The 21,090-nt window shown below is 48.6% G+C and overlaps 1 protein-coding gene across 2 annotated transcripts; it reads right to left on the bottom strand.

Annotated features, from left to right (window-relative positions):
- Nucleotides 1–6,315: 6,315 nt before the first annotated feature.
- On the bottom strand, nucleotides 6,316–14,032 carry OSR2 (odd-skipped related transciption factor 2). 2 transcript variants are annotated; one of them, XM_081214274.1, is made up of 4 exons: nucleotides 13,644–14,032; nucleotides 8,844–9,612; nucleotides 7,660–7,759; nucleotides 6,316–6,901 (listed from the first exon to the last, which is right to left on the bottom strand). In XM_081214274.1, exons 2-4 carry the CDS (start codon nucleotides 9,497–9,499, stop codon nucleotides 6,719–6,721), a joined length of 939 nt encoding a protein of 312 aa, XP_081070400.1. In that variant the 5' UTR covers nucleotides 9,500–9,612; nucleotides 13,644–14,032; the 3' UTR covers nucleotides 6,316–6,718. The 2 variants fall into 2 exon arrangements, with proteins under 2 accessions (XP_081070400.1, XP_081070401.1); XM_081214275.1 differs by having other exon boundaries at nucleotides 6,316–6,819.
- Nucleotides 14,033–21,090: the final 7,058 nt, after the last annotated feature.

Below are 21,090 nucleotides of genomic sequence, written 5' to 3'. Positions count from 1 at the left end.
CACAGTGAGAAGCCCGTGCACCACAACAAAGAATAGCCCCCACTACTCCACAGCTAAAGAAAAGTCCACAGGCAGCAACGAAGACCCAATGCAGCCAAAAAGAAAATTAAAAAAGAGTTCAAGTGCTTTAGGAAGACAAATCATATAACATTTTTAAGTAGAGCTTAATTTGCAAACCCACATTTATTTTTACTGAATTAATAAAATAATTTATGGGAGTGAAGTGATATGGTTTCTTGGTATTTTCTAGCTTTTGTGAAGTCAACAATACTTACCTAACAATGCATGTATGCTTACCTCAATGAGAACTATACATCCTACAAGCTAGAGAAGACCTTATTATGCGGAGCAGATTTTCATTTTATAGGTGAGAAACTGAGTCTCAGAGAGGTTAAATGTCTTGTCTGTAAACAGTTCCAGAGCTTAAAAAAAATTAAATCCATCTTCTGACTTCACGTCCATGGCTCTTTCCATCACAAAATGGCCTCCTGCTCTAAAATGTTAGTGTCATGGAAATATAAATAATCCAAAAAAAAAAAGAAAAACCCAATTTCATTTAGCTCTGATCTTAAAACCAGCATACACCCACACCTCAACACCTAAAACATTACTCATAGCAAATTATTGCTCTTCATACATAAGCCGAAGTAACAGGTCATCTGGTGACAATATTTCAATATGCCAATTGAAAAAAGAAGTAAAAAAGTTCTCTGTGACTGTCTCATTTCAATCAATTATCACATTCTCTTTCTTCTCCTGCTTCTTAAATTAGTGAGTGGATTAACTGAACAAAGAAAGCCAAAAAAATAAAACATCAAAGCAAAAGGTATCTACTCATGTAAAAAGGAAAAATCAAATTTGTGGACAGCAGCAGTAGAAAAGAAAAAATAGATGGAGAGACCATGGAAGAGTAGTAGGAACCAAGAAAGAGAAAAAATTGACTTCCAGGACAGTGAGAAAAAAAAAGGGGGGGTTGAGATTTGTTTTATGTTTCTTATGGTAGGCACATAGTAAATGGCTGATGGATAAGATAAAAGGGATGATGATGTCTAATGCAGAAGTTCTCAGTTTCTAATACATGTAAGAACTACCTGAAGTGTTTGTTTAAAATACAGAGTCCTGGGTCTTTATCACCAGGAATTCCAACTCACCCACTGAATTAGAGAGGGCCCAGAAATAAGTACCCTGGGTAATTCTAATGATCACACCCTGGAGGAACACTGAGCTGGAATTATTGGAGCTCTTAAAGGGGAGGAAAAAAAGGACCAGGATACAGAAACCTAGAGAAGAGAAAAGATAGGAAAAGGATGTTTGAATAGAAATCAAGGAAGAAAGAAAAGAAAAGTTAAAGTAAATATGTAACTAAATTAAAGGAATGGTTTAGAAGAAGCATGAGGGTGGATGTGAAAAGTGACAAGCAAAGACTGGTCAGAAGCAATAAAGCAAAATGAAATATAAAAATATTGAGGAAATTAAGGCTTTACCTTGGACTTTAAAAATAACCTTTATTACTGTTTTCCTTTATAGCAGTAACATATATTCATTGTGGAAGAGTTGAAAAATAAGAAAAGAAGAAGGATGGACCCTTAATTTGTTACTTGTGAATAGCTCCTGTTAACATTTTGGTATATCTTCTGCTAGTCTTTGTTTCTGCTTAGTCTCTTGAAGGTTTTGTTTGGTTATATAGTTTACCCCACTATCCAGAAGTAGAGCCTTCTGAGAAACCTTTCCTAAGAAATGGTGTAAAGCAAAGAAGCAATTACCTTAGCACACATCTTGCTAATGCACACACAAAGTAAGTTAAGATAAAGCACAGATGCTCGGAGACAGAGTTCAAAGCTATGGCCGCTTGATGCTGAGATGCTGAGTCTAGTTCCTGGAGAAGGACCTTGGTGGTGCAACTCTCCCTGCTCAGGGTGTGGCACTGCCTTTACAACAGCTCCTGCAAAACAAATGCTGAATGCTATTTTCTCCTTTTTTTCGGAAAAGTGAAAATCCTCTTCGGATTTCTTTCCAGTTAGCAAGAACAGGTACTAACGTCGGTCTTTTGTGAAAGTGAAGTGAAGTAAAGCGAACTTTCAAAAAGCAGGGGATACCTGTATATACCATTAAATATCCTGCTTTTATAACATAAGCATCTTCCAACATACGGTTATTAATGGAAACTTCATTTTTAACATCTGCTTAATATTCACAATAGTCAGTTCTCCTTTCTTCCTTGCTAACAGAGCTCAGGTCTTTCAGGCAGTCAAGAACTTCTGGGAATGCTGGCACCATTTGGTGCACAGAAGGTGAATTTTATGTAGTCTAAGTCAATCACGGTGTAATTCTATTTCCCTTGTTAGTGATTGGCTAAGGTAGGAGCAAGCGACCTAATTCTGGCCAATAAGATATGAGGGCAGGTCTACAGACTGGATTTATGGGAGAGATTCTTAGTTCTTAAAAAGTGGTTAACAAGAAAGAGGTAACCCCCTTTTCTGCCTATGGGATGTGTGTGAGAAGGAAACACTAGAGTTGGTGGTTGGCACTATTGCATCCATCTTGTGGCCATGAAGGGAGCCAGCTACACAATGAAGATGAAAGAAGAGAGAAGTAGGAAGAATTGGGCTCTGGATGGTCTTGTCACTCCAATCAGTCACACATCCCTGGACCCTACCTGAGACTGCTTGTTGGGTCAGAAAATAAATCCCCTATTGTTTAAGCCCCTTTAAGTCAGATTTTCTGATTCTTGCAACAGAAAGCATCCTAACAGATATAGTATTATAACTTCCTACACAATTTTCCTCTTGTAGGCTACTTGTGTTACTTACAGTTTTTCACTATTGCTTTTGCCTTGGATAGTTTCAAGAAATAAAAAAGTTACATAGCCTAGATAGTAATGTAATTTGTGTTGGGGGGAAGAAAGCAAGCAATAAGAAAAGAAACAGGAATGAACTTGAAATATCTCAGGTCATCAAAGCTGAATCATTCTGAATCTCCACTCCCTTTATTGCTCATTGCTGTCAGCAGAGGTGGTTATCAGTGGCAAGTTACATTTCAGAAGGAAAAATTGGGAAATACAGTCTCAACATAACACGCTATTAAGGGTGAACATAAATAATCCTCCGAAATACAAAAGCTATTCCTGTTTGCAGTGTTACATGGTTTCATCAACTTTTTCTCTTTATTATAATAAAATTACTTTGGTAATAAGAAAGGCAGCCCGTTATGCCATGGTTATTCACTTCTCATGTTAAAATTTGCTGTAGATTCTACACTGTGTTTAATCTGAATGCACCTAGTCTATCACATTGACAATATTCAATAACTTATGTTTCCCAAGGGCCTTCCAGAATCAAAACTGGGGCTAGGGTCCCTGACTGAACATGATTTAAGTGAAGAAGTTCAAATGTCTATGCTAATATCTGACAAATGAACAGTAGAAGAAACCTCCAGTAACTGCCTCTGGTTTCATCACTAGTAATGGTTGGACCCATTTATAATTTGAGATTTTAAATATGTTTACTTTTTAAATATTTAGTTGTCTTAGAGTCAAATTTTGGAAAGCTTCCTCATGTAAGAGAGGATATGCCTGTCAAAGTAATAATTTTAATCAGTACATTTATCAAGCACTAGTAGTACAAGGACCTACATTTCAATATCAGCATCAATAAGTACACCTAACGCACATTCAGAATTTCATATTAACAGTTGATTACAATGTAATTCATTTATAGAACTTATTTTTTAAATCCCACACATAGATTACAAAATGAGACTAAAGTCACAACTAAATACTTTACTGTTGTTCATGAAGTTCTTCAGCACTGTGGTTATGACTCGTGATATTTCCCACTCCTGGTCTCTGGCCAGGAGTATTGATTCATGAGTTGACTATGGTAGAGGGTGTAAGGAAAACACGGGCTAATCTAATTCTCAGATAATGACTCTTTTCTAAACCAAAACCCCCCCAAAAAAAAACAGCAAATCAATTTCATAAGCTACAAGATATCATTTCCCCCATGATGTCTCATAAGTTTGTCTCATGTAAGAATCATTTCCTGCATACTTGGATGTGTAAAGGAGAAGAAAACAAAACTCAGAATGTGGAGAGGAACCCACTGTTCAAAAGTGTACCTGTCATCATGAAGAACGTGGCAAGAGTCTGCTCTGAGACTGGATCCTTTCTGAATCTAGATGGACGCTGGGTTTAAGAGTCTAGATTGAAGAGGGCCATTAATTTAAGCCCTATTATAGGTTTTTAAATTATCTAAGTAGTCAAGATTCCAAAAATGTGCCACTAGATGCAGAAAGGCAGAAACTGATCATGAAAATCATGGGAAACTAGCACAGGGCTTGGCACATGAAAAGCACATAATAAACATTTGTTAAAGAAATAACTGCATAAATAAATTATAAATAAATTTACCTGAACTTTTGATAGCGTGTATATGGGAAGGGAAACTGCTTTCTCCACCTTCTCTGTTTTTCCTCATTCACTTCTGATTTCCATTTTTTTCAATAAAAATAAATGGAGAGGAAGAGTATTCTGGTTACACCTATCTGTATTTCCCTGTGACAGGGACTTCAAGGGTATGCCTGAGCTTGGTATCGAGCAAGGGTCAATCTTTGATAATTCGACTGAACCCTGTGCTATGGAATTGTGTCGCTGGTAGTCGGTTGGAGTGGGTGGGGCAGTGAGGCTGACTACATGGAAAAAGCCTGCTGGATTAGGGGAGCTCTAGGGACAGTCAATGTGTAACCCTGCCCTAAAGTATTCAAATCTTCTGTGCCAAGGTGGGCAGGATCTTGAGGGAGTAGGGGTAGGGAGGTCACTGAGTTAATTCTGTACAAACAAAAGAAAACAAACAGTTTCATTCCTCTAAATGCCACACACACATGCATCCCCACATTCCATCCCTGCCCCCCCTCCCCGGTGAAGCCTTTGGGCCCATCCCATGTTGGGAAATGCATTTGTGTGAGCATTAGACACACAGACTTAGTGGGTGGACATTTTGTTGGAGAGAATTGATCTCTCATGAGAAGGAGAAGTGACTTCCAGCCAGCACCCTGCAAACAGAATAAGCCCTGAGTCAGGAACACTTTTTGAAACCTCCTCGTAAGTTGTTTTGAATAAGGCACAGGTGAGAAATTTTGAGTTTAGTCCTCAAATCGCTACCTACTCTTCTGGAGGATTCTAAGGTACAAACATAGGGCATTTTGTCTGGTGTCTCCCTGATGATGAAACATGCCATGCCCACACAAATACACAAATGAAAAAAAAAAATCTGAGGATAACTAGTTCATCCTGTTGCTCAGTATTAAAGTTTGCAAGAACAGGGCCACTGGGCCACAAGTTCCTCCAATGTTCCTTCTTGAAGTGAAATTATTTCCCTTCTGGACTCTGCAATAGTACTACTGTTTGTCTGCATCCAAAGCCTTCCACTCAAATCCTACATGGGGTTGTCATTATATTAGTGTCATATTCCACCAGAATCATTTGGGAAAGAACTGAAATGCCTCAGAAGGTGATTACATATTTGCCATGAGCTCTATACACAGAATAACCTGTACTTCTGGCATTTTCCCAGGGACAAAAGGCCAACCAGTGATGGAAACCTTGCTAGTGACCTAACTCAGTTTGCTTTGCAGAGAAATACGAACCTTCTAGAAAAAAAGGTCTCCACCCTTGGGAAAAAATATTTTGTGCAAACATAGCTGAGTAGTCTCTCCTTTCTGTTCTTGTCCCCCATCTTCTGAAGGTTGTACCTGCCTGAATTCTTCTGTAGCAGGATTTTAGACTTTTCCCCCAAAGGTGGGGTAAAGTCTCTGTCTATAGAGCTAAATCATAGTGTTCAAAGTCTAATGGCAAGAGAAGTTGCCCATCATAAACTATGACAATAGGTTAAGGACTTCTAAAAGTGAAGTGGTGGGGAGCTCCCTTCTCTTCTTTTTCCTTATGCTTCTTCCCACCTTGTGTTTTCAAATGGGTCAGCCACTGGAGTTGCCTTCTTATTAATAATGATTATTATATTGCTTTTATCTGAAGGAATAATACACAAGGAATTAAAATAAACAAAAGGGGAGGAAAAACCTCATGGGTATCAATTTTAATATCTTCAAAAAGCAGAAAGACAGCACAGTTGACCAATTCCAAAATGCCACAGTATGAAAAGGGAAGAGATGAAGTTTCAGTAAGAGAACTGTGAGAAGTCTTACTTTTGAAACCTCGGGATAAAGAATGCCCTTCAATATTTAATATTTCAGAGACATGCCACTCTTCCAGAATCCAGAGGAAAAACAGAAGTCAAATAGCAAGGCACTTTTGCAGGAGTGTTGGAACAAACAAGAAAACATTTTATTTTTGAAAATACAGTCTTTAAAGATAAATTTGGTTTCCATTTTCCATACCTAGGTGCATCCAACAAGATACAAAAACAGACAAAACAAAACAACGAAACAGAGACCCACGACATTATGTACAGAGCTCTAAAATGAGCTGTGAATATCTACAAGAAACTAGCATATGCTCTTTGTGAAAGGATGTACTTGTGTGGCTTTCTACAGTTCTCAGTCCTTGGAAAGAAGAGTTAATCCCCTGGAGCTGCCGGTGTGGCTGCAGCCGGGGAAGAGCTGGGGTCAGTGAAGGGTTGGGGGTGGCCCCCCCGGGGTGGGAGGCGTGGAGAGGTGTCTGGGGAGGGGAGCGGCGGCGGTGGCCCGGGACAGATCCGGGGCTTCTCTAGAAGTCCTGCCGCGGGGTGTGAGTCAGGCTGTGCCGCCGCAGATCACAGTTTCGCCTGAACACTTTGCCGCACTGCTCGCAGCTGTAGGGCTTGATGTCTGTATGGGTGAGAAGGTGAGTTTTCAGATTACTTCTCTGATTAAAGGTTCTTCCACATGTGGGGCATTTGTGTGGAGATTCCTGTTCAGATGTGAAGCAAGCAAAGGATTAATCCTTCACACCACCACGGCACCCTTCTCAATAGTTTCTGTCTTATCGGTATCACAAGGTTAACAGAACACGCGCACGACAACAAAGAGGAGACTTGCAGGAACACATCTGTGCTCCTAATCCTCCAATCACAAAAACACACGCACAGGCACACACAGGGACCGGATTACACTGATAACCGCCGGTGGCCACTGGCGGTGGGCTTTGTGATTTCCAGCTCTTTACATTTCATCACCATGTCATAGGCAGGAAAAGGGGGAAGGAAAAACTCTAATCCTCTCTTAAGGAATGACATTCTCTCGGGTAATAAGGCTCCTCTTTGGTGGAAAATTAAACTATTCCTCAATGTTCTGAAAACTACAAATTATGAGGCCCCTGGGAGAGAGAACGTATGGGATTTCACCATGCCTCCATTATCAAAATTACCTTTATTTCCTCCCAAACACGAAAGCTTTAAATGCAGGGCACATCAGGTGAAAAAATAATAATTCTAAAATTAGGATTTTACAATAGTGAGAGTGGCTTGTTCTTTAAGAAAAACACATGAATGTTTTCTGTTAAATAAAATTAATTTCATGTATAAAAAAACTGGGTGCTGCTTTCTCCACCTAGAAAACTGATCTAAATAGAGCCTTTTATGAGAAAGACCCTGCCATTGAACACCTTTTCTAGAGCAAAAATGATAAAACAGAACCAGTCACTGTTTTTAAACAAGAAAACAAACTTACCTGCATATGTAAAGTTTTGTGAACAGCCAGAGTCCTAGACTGACAAAATCCTTTCCCACACTCCTGACATTTGAAGGGTTTTTCTTTGGAATGGATATACCTGAAAATCAATATAAGGTTTCACTGAAATGTCTTTAACACCACGGTGAGGAGTTTCTTTTGGCAATTACTTTAAACGAAGTCATGAGGAAAAAAAGAAAAGAAACAGGATTTCCATTATTTATGTTTTTACATCCCCCCCACCCCCCCCGCCGTGTAATTCTGTTTATGGTTAACCTCAACTAACAGACTCTTCAAAACATTCACCGGACGCCGGCTTTATCTACACTTGATCGCCCTCTCTGGCGTATTTTGGAGCTCTAAATCGTGCCGAACGAGCTCTTCTTGGCCTCTACGGTTTTCTCTGGGATTTAAACTGGTCAAATCAGAATATAAGGCAAGGCCAAGTTTAGGGGGACTAATTTTAGCGAACCCCTTAAAAGCCGCGGAGGATCGGTACAGAAGTCCTACCTTGGGGTAACAACAGCAAGTAGAGTCCAGGGAAAAGATACCCTCACCCCCACTCCTGGGAAGTTTTTACTGGATGAAAACACTTACATTATAGTATTTCTTCAATTGCCTTTGATTAATGCATAGTTGAAGATGTGGAGGGAATGTGAAGAGCTGTTTCTAAATTCAGTGATCTCAATACCCCCGCAAATAAGTTTAAAGAAAGGTCACTGTGGCAGGCTCTCGGGCGCACCTGGGGGCGAGTCAGGGAAGGGAGGGAACCCAGTGGAGGTGGCCGAGGAGATTTCCAGAAATGGCCCTATCGCAGGCAGGACCTACACCCACCATAGAAAGGTCTTCGAGGTTTCTTGGTTCTACCTGCTCCACCCCCTAAGGTCGACCAGGTGGAAACTGGAAAACCGATCCCAGGACCAAGGCCAACCCAGCAGATTTTAACTACATAAGGATGGGGTGGCCCTCCTGCATCCCAAACGAGAACAGGCAGCAGGGGCCCCGCTGAGGAAAAAGGTAAATTTGGAGGGTTGGCTGTGGCTGGCTGGTTGTGGGGCGGGGGGCTTTGGGGGATATATTCTAGTTCAAAGGGGATTTTAGTGACGCTTGCATTGTCTGTCAGGATTCGGTATTCTGGATAAACTGCCTTTCCCTCCCTAGGCCAACCTCTTTCCCCACCTTACCTGTGATCCCGCAAATGATCTTGCCTCCGGAAAGCCTTGTGGCAGATGTCACACGTGTACGGCCTCTCATCTGTGTGGGTCCTCTCGTGGATGAGCAAGTTGTAGGATTTGGTAAAGTGTCTGCCGCAAAACTTGCAGATAAACTCTTTTTTCGTTTTGGAGGGCAACCTCCCTCGGGAGGGCTTTCTGTCCGGAGTCAATTTACTGAGGCCCGAGATGGGGCTACCCAGCCCCGGGCTCAGCTTGGTCAGGTCTCCTATCTTAGGGGGATCCTCTTGCGTAGCGGCCACGGCCAAGTTGGCAAAGTCAAAACGGGGCCGGTCCTTGTGCAGGGCTGGGAGGACATGGGCAATGGCTCCCTGCTTGGGGTGGAAGAGGTGGGTGGTAAAGGGCAGAGCCGGGAAGGGGAAGCGCGCGTCCACGAGGCCCTGCGCCGCCGCCATCTCGGTGATGGTGGAGCGGGTGATCTCGTGCACGTTGGGGTACCCCAGTGTCCAGTGGTTCATGTGCATGGTCTGCACGGCGCTGAGACCGTACAGGCCCTGCAGGTGGTCCACCGCGGCGGGGAAGGTGTTCACGGCCTGCAGGAAGGAGTAATTGGTGAGCTGCAGCGATGGGTGGAGCGGGATGGGCGCTGGCAGGGCCTTGCTCCCCATTTTCCGGGGTGCTGAGGGGCGGAGGTAGCCACCCTTTTTTTCCAGGACTCAGAGGCGGGTGGGCGTGGGGCTCCGGCGAAAACCCAGGAGGACAACGGCACGCAGAGAAAACCCTAAAAATGGCCGGGGGAGAGAGAGAAAGTCGTGACTATTATCCAAGCCTGCTCCGTCTGTCCCTTGGCGCCGCGTGGGTTACAACACCTTCCTTCTAAGTCCTCCTCCCTACCCACTCCGAGATCCCCAAACCGAGTGGTGAGGGAACCTCGGAGAGCCTGCCCGGCGGGCGAGTCGACACCAAGCTCGAGCTCAGCCCCCGGGGCCAGGGTGTCAGGCGGGGCAAAAGTGGTCCCCGGCGGCGAGCGGGTCGCCCGTGGGAAAATCGGATGCCAGGCACGCACTGATTCGAGGAGCCGAACGCCCGGGCCGGAGAGAAAGAAAGGTGGGCAGGGGCTCCAGCAGAGGCGGCACCCAGTCCAACCCACCCACCCCTACCCGATCGGGCGAAGCTTGGCCATCCGTGACACCCCGCTGTGCCAACGCCCACAGGCCGGGGCTGAGCCTCTTGCCGCCGTGCCTCCAAGCTCCCCGGGGAACGTTGGGTTGTGGGTCTGACCCGGGCGTGATGGCCTGGCTCAGCGGGGCGGCTCCTAGCGCTGCGCCCCGAGCCCGCTGACCCACCCCGCGACCGCCGTTCACCCGGACCGCGCCTGGTGTGGTGGAGCGCAGCCGGGGGCGCTTTGCGCTCCTGGGGCTGCGGGTCCCTCGAGGGGCCCGCCTCGCCCGGCGCTGACCTCAGAGGTTTTCTTTTTCCTTCCTCTGCCTCTGTCCCATTTATCAGCGGTGACGGGCCACGGGAAAGAAAAGTGACACCTCGGAGGCCGGTGAGGCCTAGAATCACCCCTTCCAGCTTCCCAGGGGCCGTCTCCTCCCACCCCCACCTAGATCCCTTCCAGATGGTTCAGGCTCAGTGGGGTGTTGCGGGGGTGGAGAAAGTCCCCGATCCAGGACCGAACGCCAAGCTCTCGGGAGGCCCGGGCGCTTCTCGACCTGGCATCAGGAGAGACTCCTACACCGGCCAGGCCCCAGGAAAAGAGACGAGAGGAGAGGCGAGAGTGTTCCCCGGGGAGGAAAAGGGAAGGCGCAGCAGGGGAGCCACAGCAGATCGGGTATGGTGCGCCTCTGCCTGCCTGGAGGAAGCTTGCTTGTCGGCCTGGAGTTGAGTGCGACGTTGCTCCTGCCACCGGGAAGCCGGCCTGGGTCTGCGGCCTGGGCCTAAGCAGGGCGCACGCACATGCCTGTCTCTGAACACCCAGTGCCGACACAGAGGTCTGCTTTCAGACCCAGTTTCCCGGGGCACCTCATCTGCTTTCAGGGTAGGCCGACCTTCTCCCACTACCAGCCCCTTTTCAGCAGAGAGTTCTGCCAGCTCTGCGGCCTGGGCCTTGCCTCTGAAGGTGGCTCCCCAGGGGCTGGGACTCCCAGTTAAGCGCTTTCCCTAGAGAGGGGCAGGCGGGCCTATCTGAGCCATCAACTTTTATGCCTGGCTTTTGAACCCAGCAGGAAGATGGGAGAGTTTGTCCAGACTTCCTTGCCACCAGCCCTTTCTGCGCCTGAAATGCTCTTCTCTAGCATGTTGTGAAGTCTTGCCTGTGGCTCTATCTGGGGGCAGGCTTAGAGGGCTGCGCTAATGACACAGCGCTCTGGCCAGGCAGAATCTGGCCGCCTCCGCGAGGCCCACACCTTCCCTCCCTCCTCCCCTGTTTGGAACGGCGTGGAGACAGGGATTTATTAATGAACCGCTTCTGCCCAGTGGTATGTGGTCTGGGAGTTGAGACCGGGAGTTAATGAGAGGTGTGTAACAGTCAGAGGGTCTCAGTCAGACCGTTCAACCGAAACTGTAAACCTCCATTAGTAATAAACTTTCCCACCACAAATCACAATTCATTTTTGTTCAGTGGCAACCCTCAAGCCCTCTCCTAGAGAGGTAGAAAAAAAAAGATTCTACAAACATCCCTGGTAATCTATTTGTTTCCTCTTCCATTAAAAGTCATAAGTTATACCTTGATTTCCTTCTTTTTGCATAGGAGGATTTTCTAGAGATTCAAAATATTATTTTTCCCCTAGTATTAAAAAGTGGCCTCCCCACATAGGAAACCGAAATTATTATTTGGGTGTTTTCCCAGGCTGGATTTCTTAGAAATAAATACAGGAGGCAAAGTGCAATTCCCACCACGTTCTCCGTGTATGTACGTGCATGTGTGTGGGGCGTGTTATCGACTGAAAGAATATCATGGCCTGTGATTTTGATTCCAAATGCGCAAAGTGAACTCTGCCATAAAGGTTATACGTTAATTCTGCCAGCAGAAACTTGAGTGCCATCTTCCCTCCCTTTTCACCAAATGGTTTATAACCCAAAATTAATGCCTCTTTTATAATTCAGCTTCATGGTGGCACAAAAGTGCTATTTCACAGTGTGTATTCATTTTAATTTGCAGGACAAATAGTTTCTTCATAGAAGAAGGGCAATCCTTCACAAACAGAGCAACCCTAAATATCCACTAAACATTTTTGCCATAAAGAATTAGGGAGTTTAGATTTCCACTCTCCTGCTGAGTAGCTGGAAATATATGTCAAAAGCTATTTTAAGTCAATGCAGAGATCTAAAGTACTTTCGTTTTGTCTAGAGCTGAGCATGTAGTTCTCACACTCAGTTTCAGGCAATAACAGCCATCATCTGCTATTACTTCTACAACATCCCGTTTCAGACTATTGGTTACTTTTAATTTTGCGAGGAAGGAAACTTAAAGCAACGAAAAGACATAAATATTTCCGTGGAACTGAGACTAGTTTTCTTTCATCAGCCTTCTTCCCAGGAATTTCCAGACATGTACAGAAGTTTTGTAAAATTTAGTTCACTGGCTGTCAACAAGTGAGAGGTGTACGTACTAATTTCAGTTCAGTGAGGCTTTCAAAACACTGGAGAAAAAAAGAGTGGTAATTTGATAAGGAGGCTCGCTCTTTGGTAATGTGTTATTACACTTTATTATCTAAAAATCGTATACAGTCAGGGGTCATCTGCTAACACCTGTGGGTTGGTGTCTGAGAAAAATGACTGATGGATCCATAGGCTCGCTGAATTTCAGCCCAAGCCACAATAAAATTTTACATTAATCAGGAGCTATACTCCAAGTAGATCTAAGGAGATCAGTTTTTTAAAAAAAATAATAAAATTAAAATGGCCAGATTGGATCAGGTGAACAGAGAGAAAGGGCCGCGAAGTTCCTAACCCCTTCGCTGCGCCTCTGCCTTCCCAAGGAGTTAATTAAATTAAGATGCCTTCCGCATAATCTGGGTTGTGTTTCTCTCTGCTCCCTCGCTCCCCCTGCATGAGTAATTTTCTTGTTCTGCTCAGGACTGCAGTTTGTTTAGCAGAGAAAGTAGCTGTCTGCGCCTTTTCGCTCCGGGAAACTCCAGCCCTCTTTTGTTCCCTGCTAACAGGTAGGGAGACAGAGCCAGCGCACCCTCCACAAGCACCTTTTTCTCCCTCCTCACCGTACAAACACAACTCCTTGCTCTGTTGCTACTTCTCGAGAATCCGAGTGTTTATACCCCAGGGGGATTTGCCTTCGGCCCCCTCCTCCAGGACTAGGGGATGGGAGGAAAATCAAAAGGCCAGCACAAGGTTGAAGAATTATCTAGGACTGAACTATTACTTTCCTCTTGAAACGCGCTGGCTCGGCAGGCACTGTGTGTCGCGGCCCGTCCGCTCTGCCGCGGCTGCCCCGGGACGGGTGGACCAGGAATACTATGGCAGAGTGAGAAAGAACATGAGATTGTGGGGTTTTATCTCAACGTACGTAGATCAGCTTTTAGAAGAAGCTTTGCTGACTGCTTAGATTAAATGTCGCAAAACAAAACTAAAAACAGTACGTGAAAGCGTGTGTCGTTGCGTGTTAGCTGGGAGTGGCGTGCCTGGGATCCGATAAAGTGAAAAATACAATGCCCCGGGAGCGCGTCCGTATGATTTCTTTTCACAATTTCTGAACTTGTGGCACGCCGGACCGAGAATCCGAGCGCCCCCTGCACCCCCTGCAGCCTGCCTTCCTTAGGGTGGCTGCAGCCCCTTCCCAGAGCGGACACTCACCTCCCCCAGAAACGTCCGCCTGGGCAGCGTCACTCAGACCTGTTCCAGGCAGTGAGGCGCACAGCTTGGAAAGGTCATTGGGTCCACGCCGGACAAACTTCTTTTTCCGCGCGGAGTCCCGGGAGCCGCGGACATGATCTGGAGGACGACGAGCAGCCAAAACGAGAGCGGATCCTCGCCTTCGTCCGAGTCAGTGGTCGTAGAATGTGTAAAGACCCAGGGTGGTTGGAGCCCGCGCTCAGCGCTCGCCCGGAACCTCGCGCCTCCGCGAGCCTCTCGCCGCGGACTCGGGGTAAGGTCTGAGCCTGCAGCCTCGCAGGGCCATCACCCTCCAACAGCGAGCACGCCGAGCTCCGTCCCCGCCCGCGTCCCTCCCCAGGCTGCTCGCGGCCCGGAGACCCGGGCTTTAGTAGCGGCCCCGCCTCCCCTTCGGGCGGGCGTCCCGCAGCCGCGCTGGGCCCCCAGCGCCCAGGCTCCGCCCCCGCGCCCGGCGCCCGCTAATGGTCCACTCTGTTTACTTGTGTTTGGATAGCAACTGAGTCTTAAAGGCACAGGTTTGCTCGAGGTTTCCCTGTTACAGAGGCAGCGCCAAGGTGACTCAGTTCAAAACTCACACACAAACACAACGTCCACCCCCTTCCTTCTCGGTGCCACTTTTCCTTATAATGTTAGAAACTGAACAACTGGCTTTCTGCCTCCCGAAGACCCCGCAGAGAAACTCAAAGGGCATTTTGTAGTTTTACTTGGCGCGCTCGCCCCGTTAATTTCCACATCTTAACACGTTTAACATAGCTATCTTATTCGTAGGTAAAATCAATCACTTTTAGATTGTATTCTCCAGCATATATCACCCTTCCTCCAATTTTAAATAATTTTGTACATACTTTTGGTCAGTTATGACTGTATCTGTAGTCTGCTTTCGCCTGCTGTTTTCAAAACGAAGTTTGTTTATAGAGGTGACAATTGACTAATTTCGTAATTACTGCAAAGACATATGTGGGATATCCCAGGAGAAATTTCTTCCAAAATTTAAGCTTTAATCAGCCAATGTACATTTCATAAACAGTTAACCAACTTGGTTAAAGGGGTGGGCATCTGCAACCCATTGGCAAACAATAAAGAATCCATCTGGAATGGGTGAAGAGCAGTCATTTAAAATATTTAGAAAAATATTATGCTAGCTCCTCAAACGTGTACATCTTCATTCCCAGCAAAAAAACAGAGTTCATTGTTCAGTTGCCAGGAAACGTAATCGAATTTGAAGTGTAGTGATACATTTTTCAGGTTCTTCTAAAGATTTGGTCCTCTGTGAGTGTAATTGCAGGATGCACTTCAGCTACTCTGGAAGTAGGGTGACCGAGTGACAGAAAGGGGATGACATAGTCTCATTTTAAACAGCCTCTTTCCAGATGAGATCTGCGTGAGCAGCACTGAGCAAAACGCCCTTCGTCCCAGACGAGTTCGCCAGAGGCGATTTACATTAGCCCCCTGCAAGTCCGCACTTTGAGGGGCGCAGATCTTCAAGCCAAGAGGCTGTACAATTCAAAGGTGTTCTGCCAAAATGTGGTTTTGGATGTGCCGCCCCAAAAGACAACTAAAATAATCTCAATCGTGCGGGGAAGTGGACAAATACAAGCAGAAGACTAAAACCTGTCAAAAGGTCAAGCTATGATTGGGAAGCCAGGCAGAAGCTACGGGATATTATTATTAGGATAAAATCCCTTCCATTTTATTTATGCAGAGGTAAGTAGAATTTCTCGTTCCTTCGGTAAAACATAATTCAGAGATAGCAGATCTTTTCTTTTCTTTTCTTTCCAATTTCAAATTTGCAAAGGTTAAAAAGTGAGCTTGGAATGAAGACCCGAGTGTTTAATATCCTTCAGCATTGAACTGCTTCAAAGTAGACTTGACAAACAGCGTGGAAGTAGCGGAATGCCTGAGTTCAGGACGTTTTTAAAAAAAAACGTTTTCCCTAATGGATTCTATAGGGGTGCTTTCATTTTAGCGCTCAGTCCTGAGCCCCAGCTACGGGGATGCCTGCGGTCCCCTCTCTCTAACCGCCTCATTCCTTCCGCAGCTTTTCTCAATTTGGAAGATTTGGAGGGAACTTTCTCTTCTTTCAGACCCCCAGGACACAACTCCCGGGGTGGTGACCTGAAGAGTGTTCCTACGCTTCATATTTCCTTTTCTGCACGTGGAGGAAACTCCCAGCGGTGGGTTTCACACCTTCCCACCGTGTGTGTGTGTGTGTGCGTGTGTGTGTGTGTGCGTGTGGTGTTGTGTGCGGAACCGCCTGCTCTTCCCGAGGGTGAACGTAATTTCCAACCATTCACAAGCTGCGCCCTCTTTCCGCAAACCTCCTTAGCCCGGGTTTTTCCATAAACGTGTTTACCTCGCCCACCCCAGCCTCCGAAGTTCCACAGTGGAGTCTGGGCCACGTCGGCCCAAGCGCTGCAGCCGCTTGAAAGGTAGGGAAGCTTCGGCGAGCTCCGGGCTTTGGGAGAAGCCTCGAGGTGCGGCAGCGCCTCGGCAGCCTCCAGGCCCGGCCACCGCAACGGGCAGGTGCGCGCCCCACGCGGAGAGCAAGCTGGAGGCTGGTCGCGGAGCCGCACCCTTCTCAGGGCTCTCCCGGGCCACCTCTGAGGCCACTCGGGCCGGCCCTTGAGTTGCTCCACGCTCAGCCCGAAGCAAGCCCCCTGCCCCCGCCGGCGTCTAGAGCGCACGCTCTTTGGGGCCCACCCAGGAGCAGCCTCCTCGGCCGGACTCCCCGGGCGACAACGCCTAGCAAGGAAGATGGGCCCGCGGCGAGTTGTGGGTCCGGGTGCGCAGAGCCGTAAGTCCTGGAGCCTACAGAGCGGCCCAGCCGCGCCCTGGGGGGCTGAGTCCCTGCACCGCCGTCCCACTCCCCCTGCGCCCTCCAGGAGCAGCGCTGCGGTTCACGCCGACGTTTCCGCCGACTGGTCATCTGCTGTTCTCGCGGCTCTGGGCTTGCGACACCAAGGACGCTTCCAGGGAAATGGCTAACAGACTGTCGAGGGGAGCGCGAGCAGTTGCAGCCCAAACCCGAACCTCCCCTGGAGGACCGGACGCAGGACGGGGAGAGGACAACGGAGGAATGGGAGGAGGAGGGGGCTCGGCAGCGTGGGCCCCTTCCCCCCTACCTCCCATCCCCACCCGCCTCACCGGCCCACCCAGGAGGCTCTGCCAGTTAAGCCACGAACAGGTGTCAGACACACACTTCCCTGAGGTTGACTCCGAGCCTCTACCAGTCTGAACCGCGCGCTGCGGACATCCTAAAGACGTTTGCCCTTTATGTCACAAGTTATGGACACACCACCTTTTAACAGGGATCTCAGCTGCCATTGCCTGTGAGGACTGAGGACTCGCCTCCCTTCTCTCCAGCCTTCCCTGCCTCTCCAGGGCGGGGACCTTTTTGCATTTGAACTTCCCACACAGTTTGCCGCTTTTCGCCGGAGCCCGGAGGAACTGAGAGCCCAGCTCTTCTCTGGGCATGTGCACTCCCGCCCCAAAGTAGTGAGGAGGGCCGCGCAAACCTAGAGGAGGGTCGCGGGCACTGGGCTCAGAACTGAGGATGTGGAGGCAGGAGACTAAGAATTTTGTCTTTTAAAAAGTAGGTTCGGGACAGCGCTCTACAAAGGGCTGGGGTGGGAGAGCGCGGCAGCAGGCGGGAGCTCCGCGGCCCGCGGGAAGAGCCGCAGCGCCCCCTGGAGGCACAGCCCGAGCACTACGTGGCGCGGGCGCCGGGGATAGTCACTCAGGCGGCTAGCTCCCGAGGTGACTGTCCGGCTGCCAGAGACTCTCCCGATCGCTGGGTTCCTTTCACCTCGTCCTGGGCTCCTTGGCCGCGGTGGCAGAGTCGTGTGCGCGACACGGGTGCTGGAGAGAGGGCCTGGCTTGCTGTCAGGGCCAGTAAGCCGCTCCAACCCCACCGTTGGGGCCTTTGTGAGCATCCCGCGCGTTGGCCTCCCAGCGACTCCCCTCCTGGCCGGTTTTTCCGAGACGGATCTTCGGACTCACGACGACGCCCAGGGCGGCTCTGACTTTCGCAGGGCAAGGGAAAGACACTAGTTCTGACCCCCGCTCAGGGAGTTCGCGGCGGTCCGGTGATCAGCTCAGATTCTAGAAGATTCCAAGGCCGCGGATGTTGTCCCTGCGGGAGAGGCAAGAGAGGTGTCTCAGGGACCCCATTTGGAAAGACTCTCCCACTCCCCACGACTTACCCCTCATCTCACCCAGGTTTTGAAGCCCTATCGGGAATGGATCCCTGGGCGGGCTGTGCTCTCCTTAGGCCTGAGAGAGGGAAGATGCGCGTCGCGAGGCGCGCCAAGAGCGCGGGAGCCTTCCGGGGTCTGGGGGCCCGAGGACCACCCGCCGCCTCCAGCCGTCCCATCCCCGGCCCAGCCACCTCCGGGGTCGGGCTGGGCGAGACAGCCTCAGGGGCCCGAGGCCGGCCGAGCCTCTTGGGCTCTTCCCTAGGGGCGGAGGGGGGGGGGAGGAGGGCGTGTGGAGCCCAAAGGCGCCCACCTGGTGCCCGCGCCCCTCGCTCAGCTTCGTTCCGCCGGAGGCCTCGGCGGGCGCCCTTCCAGCCACCAGCTTGCGCTGCACCGAGTCACAGGGAAAGAGAAGCTACCTGTGGAGGCTGAAGACCGGGTCGGAGGGTTAGCTTCGTGGCCAAAGCCAGGGTGGGCACGCCTGGGGGCAGCCCCTGCCGTGAGCCCGGATCCCGTCCGAGTTTGGCTTTCCCGGGGGAGGTCGTCGGCCGCCGCCGCAGCAAGGCCCACACGAGGCCGCCCGGCGGTCCGTCAGCCCCTCGCGAGCAGGAGAGCGGCCCTGCGCCTTCACCCGCCCGGAGTCCCGAGAGGTCTCGGGGCGGCAGGCGGCGGCAGCGGCGGGCGGGCTCCGGCACGTGCTGGGCGAGGGCTCCCAGGGTGCCCGGGGGCAAGACTCGCTTTCGCCTTCAGTGCCCCAGGGAAGCAGATCTACCGCTGTTGGCCTCTCCAGAGAGAGCCAAGTCACTCCCTATGCTCCCGCGTCAAAGGACAGCTTCCAGCTCACGGTGCGCTTCGAACGGAGCCCACTGGTGTCCATGACTAGGAAGACCGGGTTTACGAGAGGTTTCCGCTGCCGAGGACAAGACCCAGGCTCCTCCCAGGAGGAGAGCCCGGCGGATGGTGCTCCTCTGGGGCAGTTCCACCTAGGCAGCGTGGGACTGGCCCAGCCCTCGCGCTGCGCCAAGAGCATCCTCAGAAAAGACTGCAAACCTATTTTTAGTTGGTTTTCTCTTAAAACAAAACAAAACAAAAAACTACGTGCGAACTCTTAACCATTGGGAAAATTCTAACGAAAATCTTGATTTCCAGTGAGCTCCTTTTCCCACGCGGCAGTGAGCTGGCTGGAGCCGAGCAGCTCTGCTCTCTGTTGTCTGCGGTGTGTTTTTAAAATGCCGGGCCTTGGATTGCCTTGGAGTTTCCATTTCTAGATGCAGAGGTCGTTTCTCTGGGACTGTGGAATCGGTCCAGAGTTACCGTCGTCAGGTGTGGTCCAGCAGCATCAGCAACTTCTGGAACCTGTTAGAAATGCAGATTCTCTGGTCCCATCTACTGGGTCAGACACTCTAGGAGTGGGGCCCGGCGATCTGTGTTTGAACAAGCCCTCCAGGTGATTCGGGTGCACGCTAAAGTTTGAGAACCACTAACCTAGATCAAATTGACTTTTGGGGGGCAATCGCCTGTGTGCACGATTAGTCTTTCCGGCTCTCTCCCTCCCTTATTCCCTCCTTCCCTTCCTTCCTTTCTCTCCACAGAATGCCCGTGTAAATGTCTGGCCTAGGGCGGCTAATTCACTCATTCACTCATTCATTCATTCCCTCATTCATCTGACTTTTTCGGAGGCACCTCCCGAGTCCTTGGAGACAGTGCTGAGATAATGCCCAGATGCATGCAGGAGAGCAAGGAAGAGAAAGCGGTACGGATGCCTTCCCCTTTCATGGTCAGTTTTTTTTGTTGCTATTATTATAATCTAATACTAGATTTAATGTGATTTCAGGAAATATCCCTGTTAGGACCAAACAGGAGCAACGCACCCCATTTTAAAGTTTCTGACCGTGACTGCCTTCTTCGCCCAGGTTGATGTTATTCTTTTCCTGTTTTCGTCACATGCTAGGGACTCTGTGTCTACTCAATACACTTCCACACACACCTTGACATACACGGCCCGCACCTTACCTGCCCTCCCTGCACTGAGTCAGAGTGCTCCGTGCCTGGGGTGTGGGAGTGTCACAGTCGGTGGGCGGGAACGTGTTTGGACCCGGGCTCAAAGTCTCTGAGCCCTTGGATTTCCCTGAGGCTGCGTAGGGAGATCTTCGGACACCTGAAACTGACACACACGTTTGCTCACGGCCTCTGCTGCGCGCTGGCTCCCATCTTGCATCCAGCTGTCCGGAACTGACCAGGTTCCCGAGGTCAGGTGTACCCGGACATTAACGTCGTGATCCTCAACCTGCGGATTTGTCACGTTAGGATTGGGTCAAATCCCCTTAACTGTCACTTGGTTGTACAAAATCTGTTGTTCCCCCTCACAGAGTGAAAACTCCGAATGAAGCCTCGCACTTTCTAGTTTTCTTATACCAAATCAATCTCCCTTAAGCTTTCACTTTGCACTTTCTCTTTAGAACCTTGACTTGAACTTCTGTCCCCAGCCAGGCAAAGAGCTGCCTCCACTGGACCATTTGCTTCCCACCGAGATTTTCTCATTATAGGACAGTGAGAACAGTGGGAAGCGCTGCCTCTTAAGCAGTGGCGAGATGCTTAAATATTGGGACTAACTGGAAGACTCTTGTCGTCTGTTTTCAGTCAAAAGAAAAGTTTCATTTTAGTGTGCCACTGCAGGGAAGCCACTGAAAATGCACGCAAACAAAAATGAATTTTCATATTACCCTAGTCATAAATTGTCTAAAAGTACTCAGCTCCACTTTGACAAAGAGTTGCCATTTTAGTATGACCTTTTCTTATGGGGATTTTCAAAATATAAAATGTATAATGGTCAGGAACATGATAATCTCTTTACAACCTGTGATCATATTTCTTAACAGGATTTTGCTTTCCAGTGCAGATGGTTTGACATAGTAACATTCAAAGCAGCCAGCACTTAAGAAATGCCAAGGCCAGTATTTGAATGCAGATACAAGTTTTAACAAAGGAAAATGTATATCCCTGTAGCTGTTTGCCTGTGAATATTCCCCAGAAGATTAATGCACTATTCTTGAATCTAAGCCAAGTCATCAAACGCTCTAAAAAGTCTGTGAGGTGCCAATTCATAAGGCACATAGAATTCCTTGTCACCAAATATTTTTGAGTGTCTACTATGTACCAGGTACTAGACAACTGTGTTATTGTTTGAGACCCTGAACTTTCATCCTGACTTGGGG

Source organism: Mesoplodon bidens, assembly GCF_964165515.1.
Source record: "Mesoplodon bidens genome assembly, chromosome: 16".
Lineage (NCBI taxonomy): Eukaryota > Metazoa > Chordata > Mammalia > Artiodactyla > Ziphiidae > Mesoplodon > Mesoplodon bidens.
Note: the sequence above shows the minus strand (reverse complement) of the source record. Positions and strands in the feature narration are given on the sequence as shown.

Excerpts from the sequence above, each read along its gene's own strand:
- OSR2 (XM_081214274.1), bottom strand. The coding sequence starts at position 9,499 with ATGGGGAGCAAGGCCCTGCCAGCGCCCATCCCGCTCCACCCATCGCTG. Across the intron at positions 7,760-8,843 it reads GATCATTTGCGGGATCACAG|GTATATCCATTCCAAAGAAA; the intron begins GTAAGGTGGGGA and ends ATTGATTTTCAG. Across the intron at positions 6,902-7,659 it reads ACAAAACTTTACATATGCAG|GAATCTCCACACAAATGCCC; the intron begins GTAAGTTTGTTT and ends ACATCTGAACAG.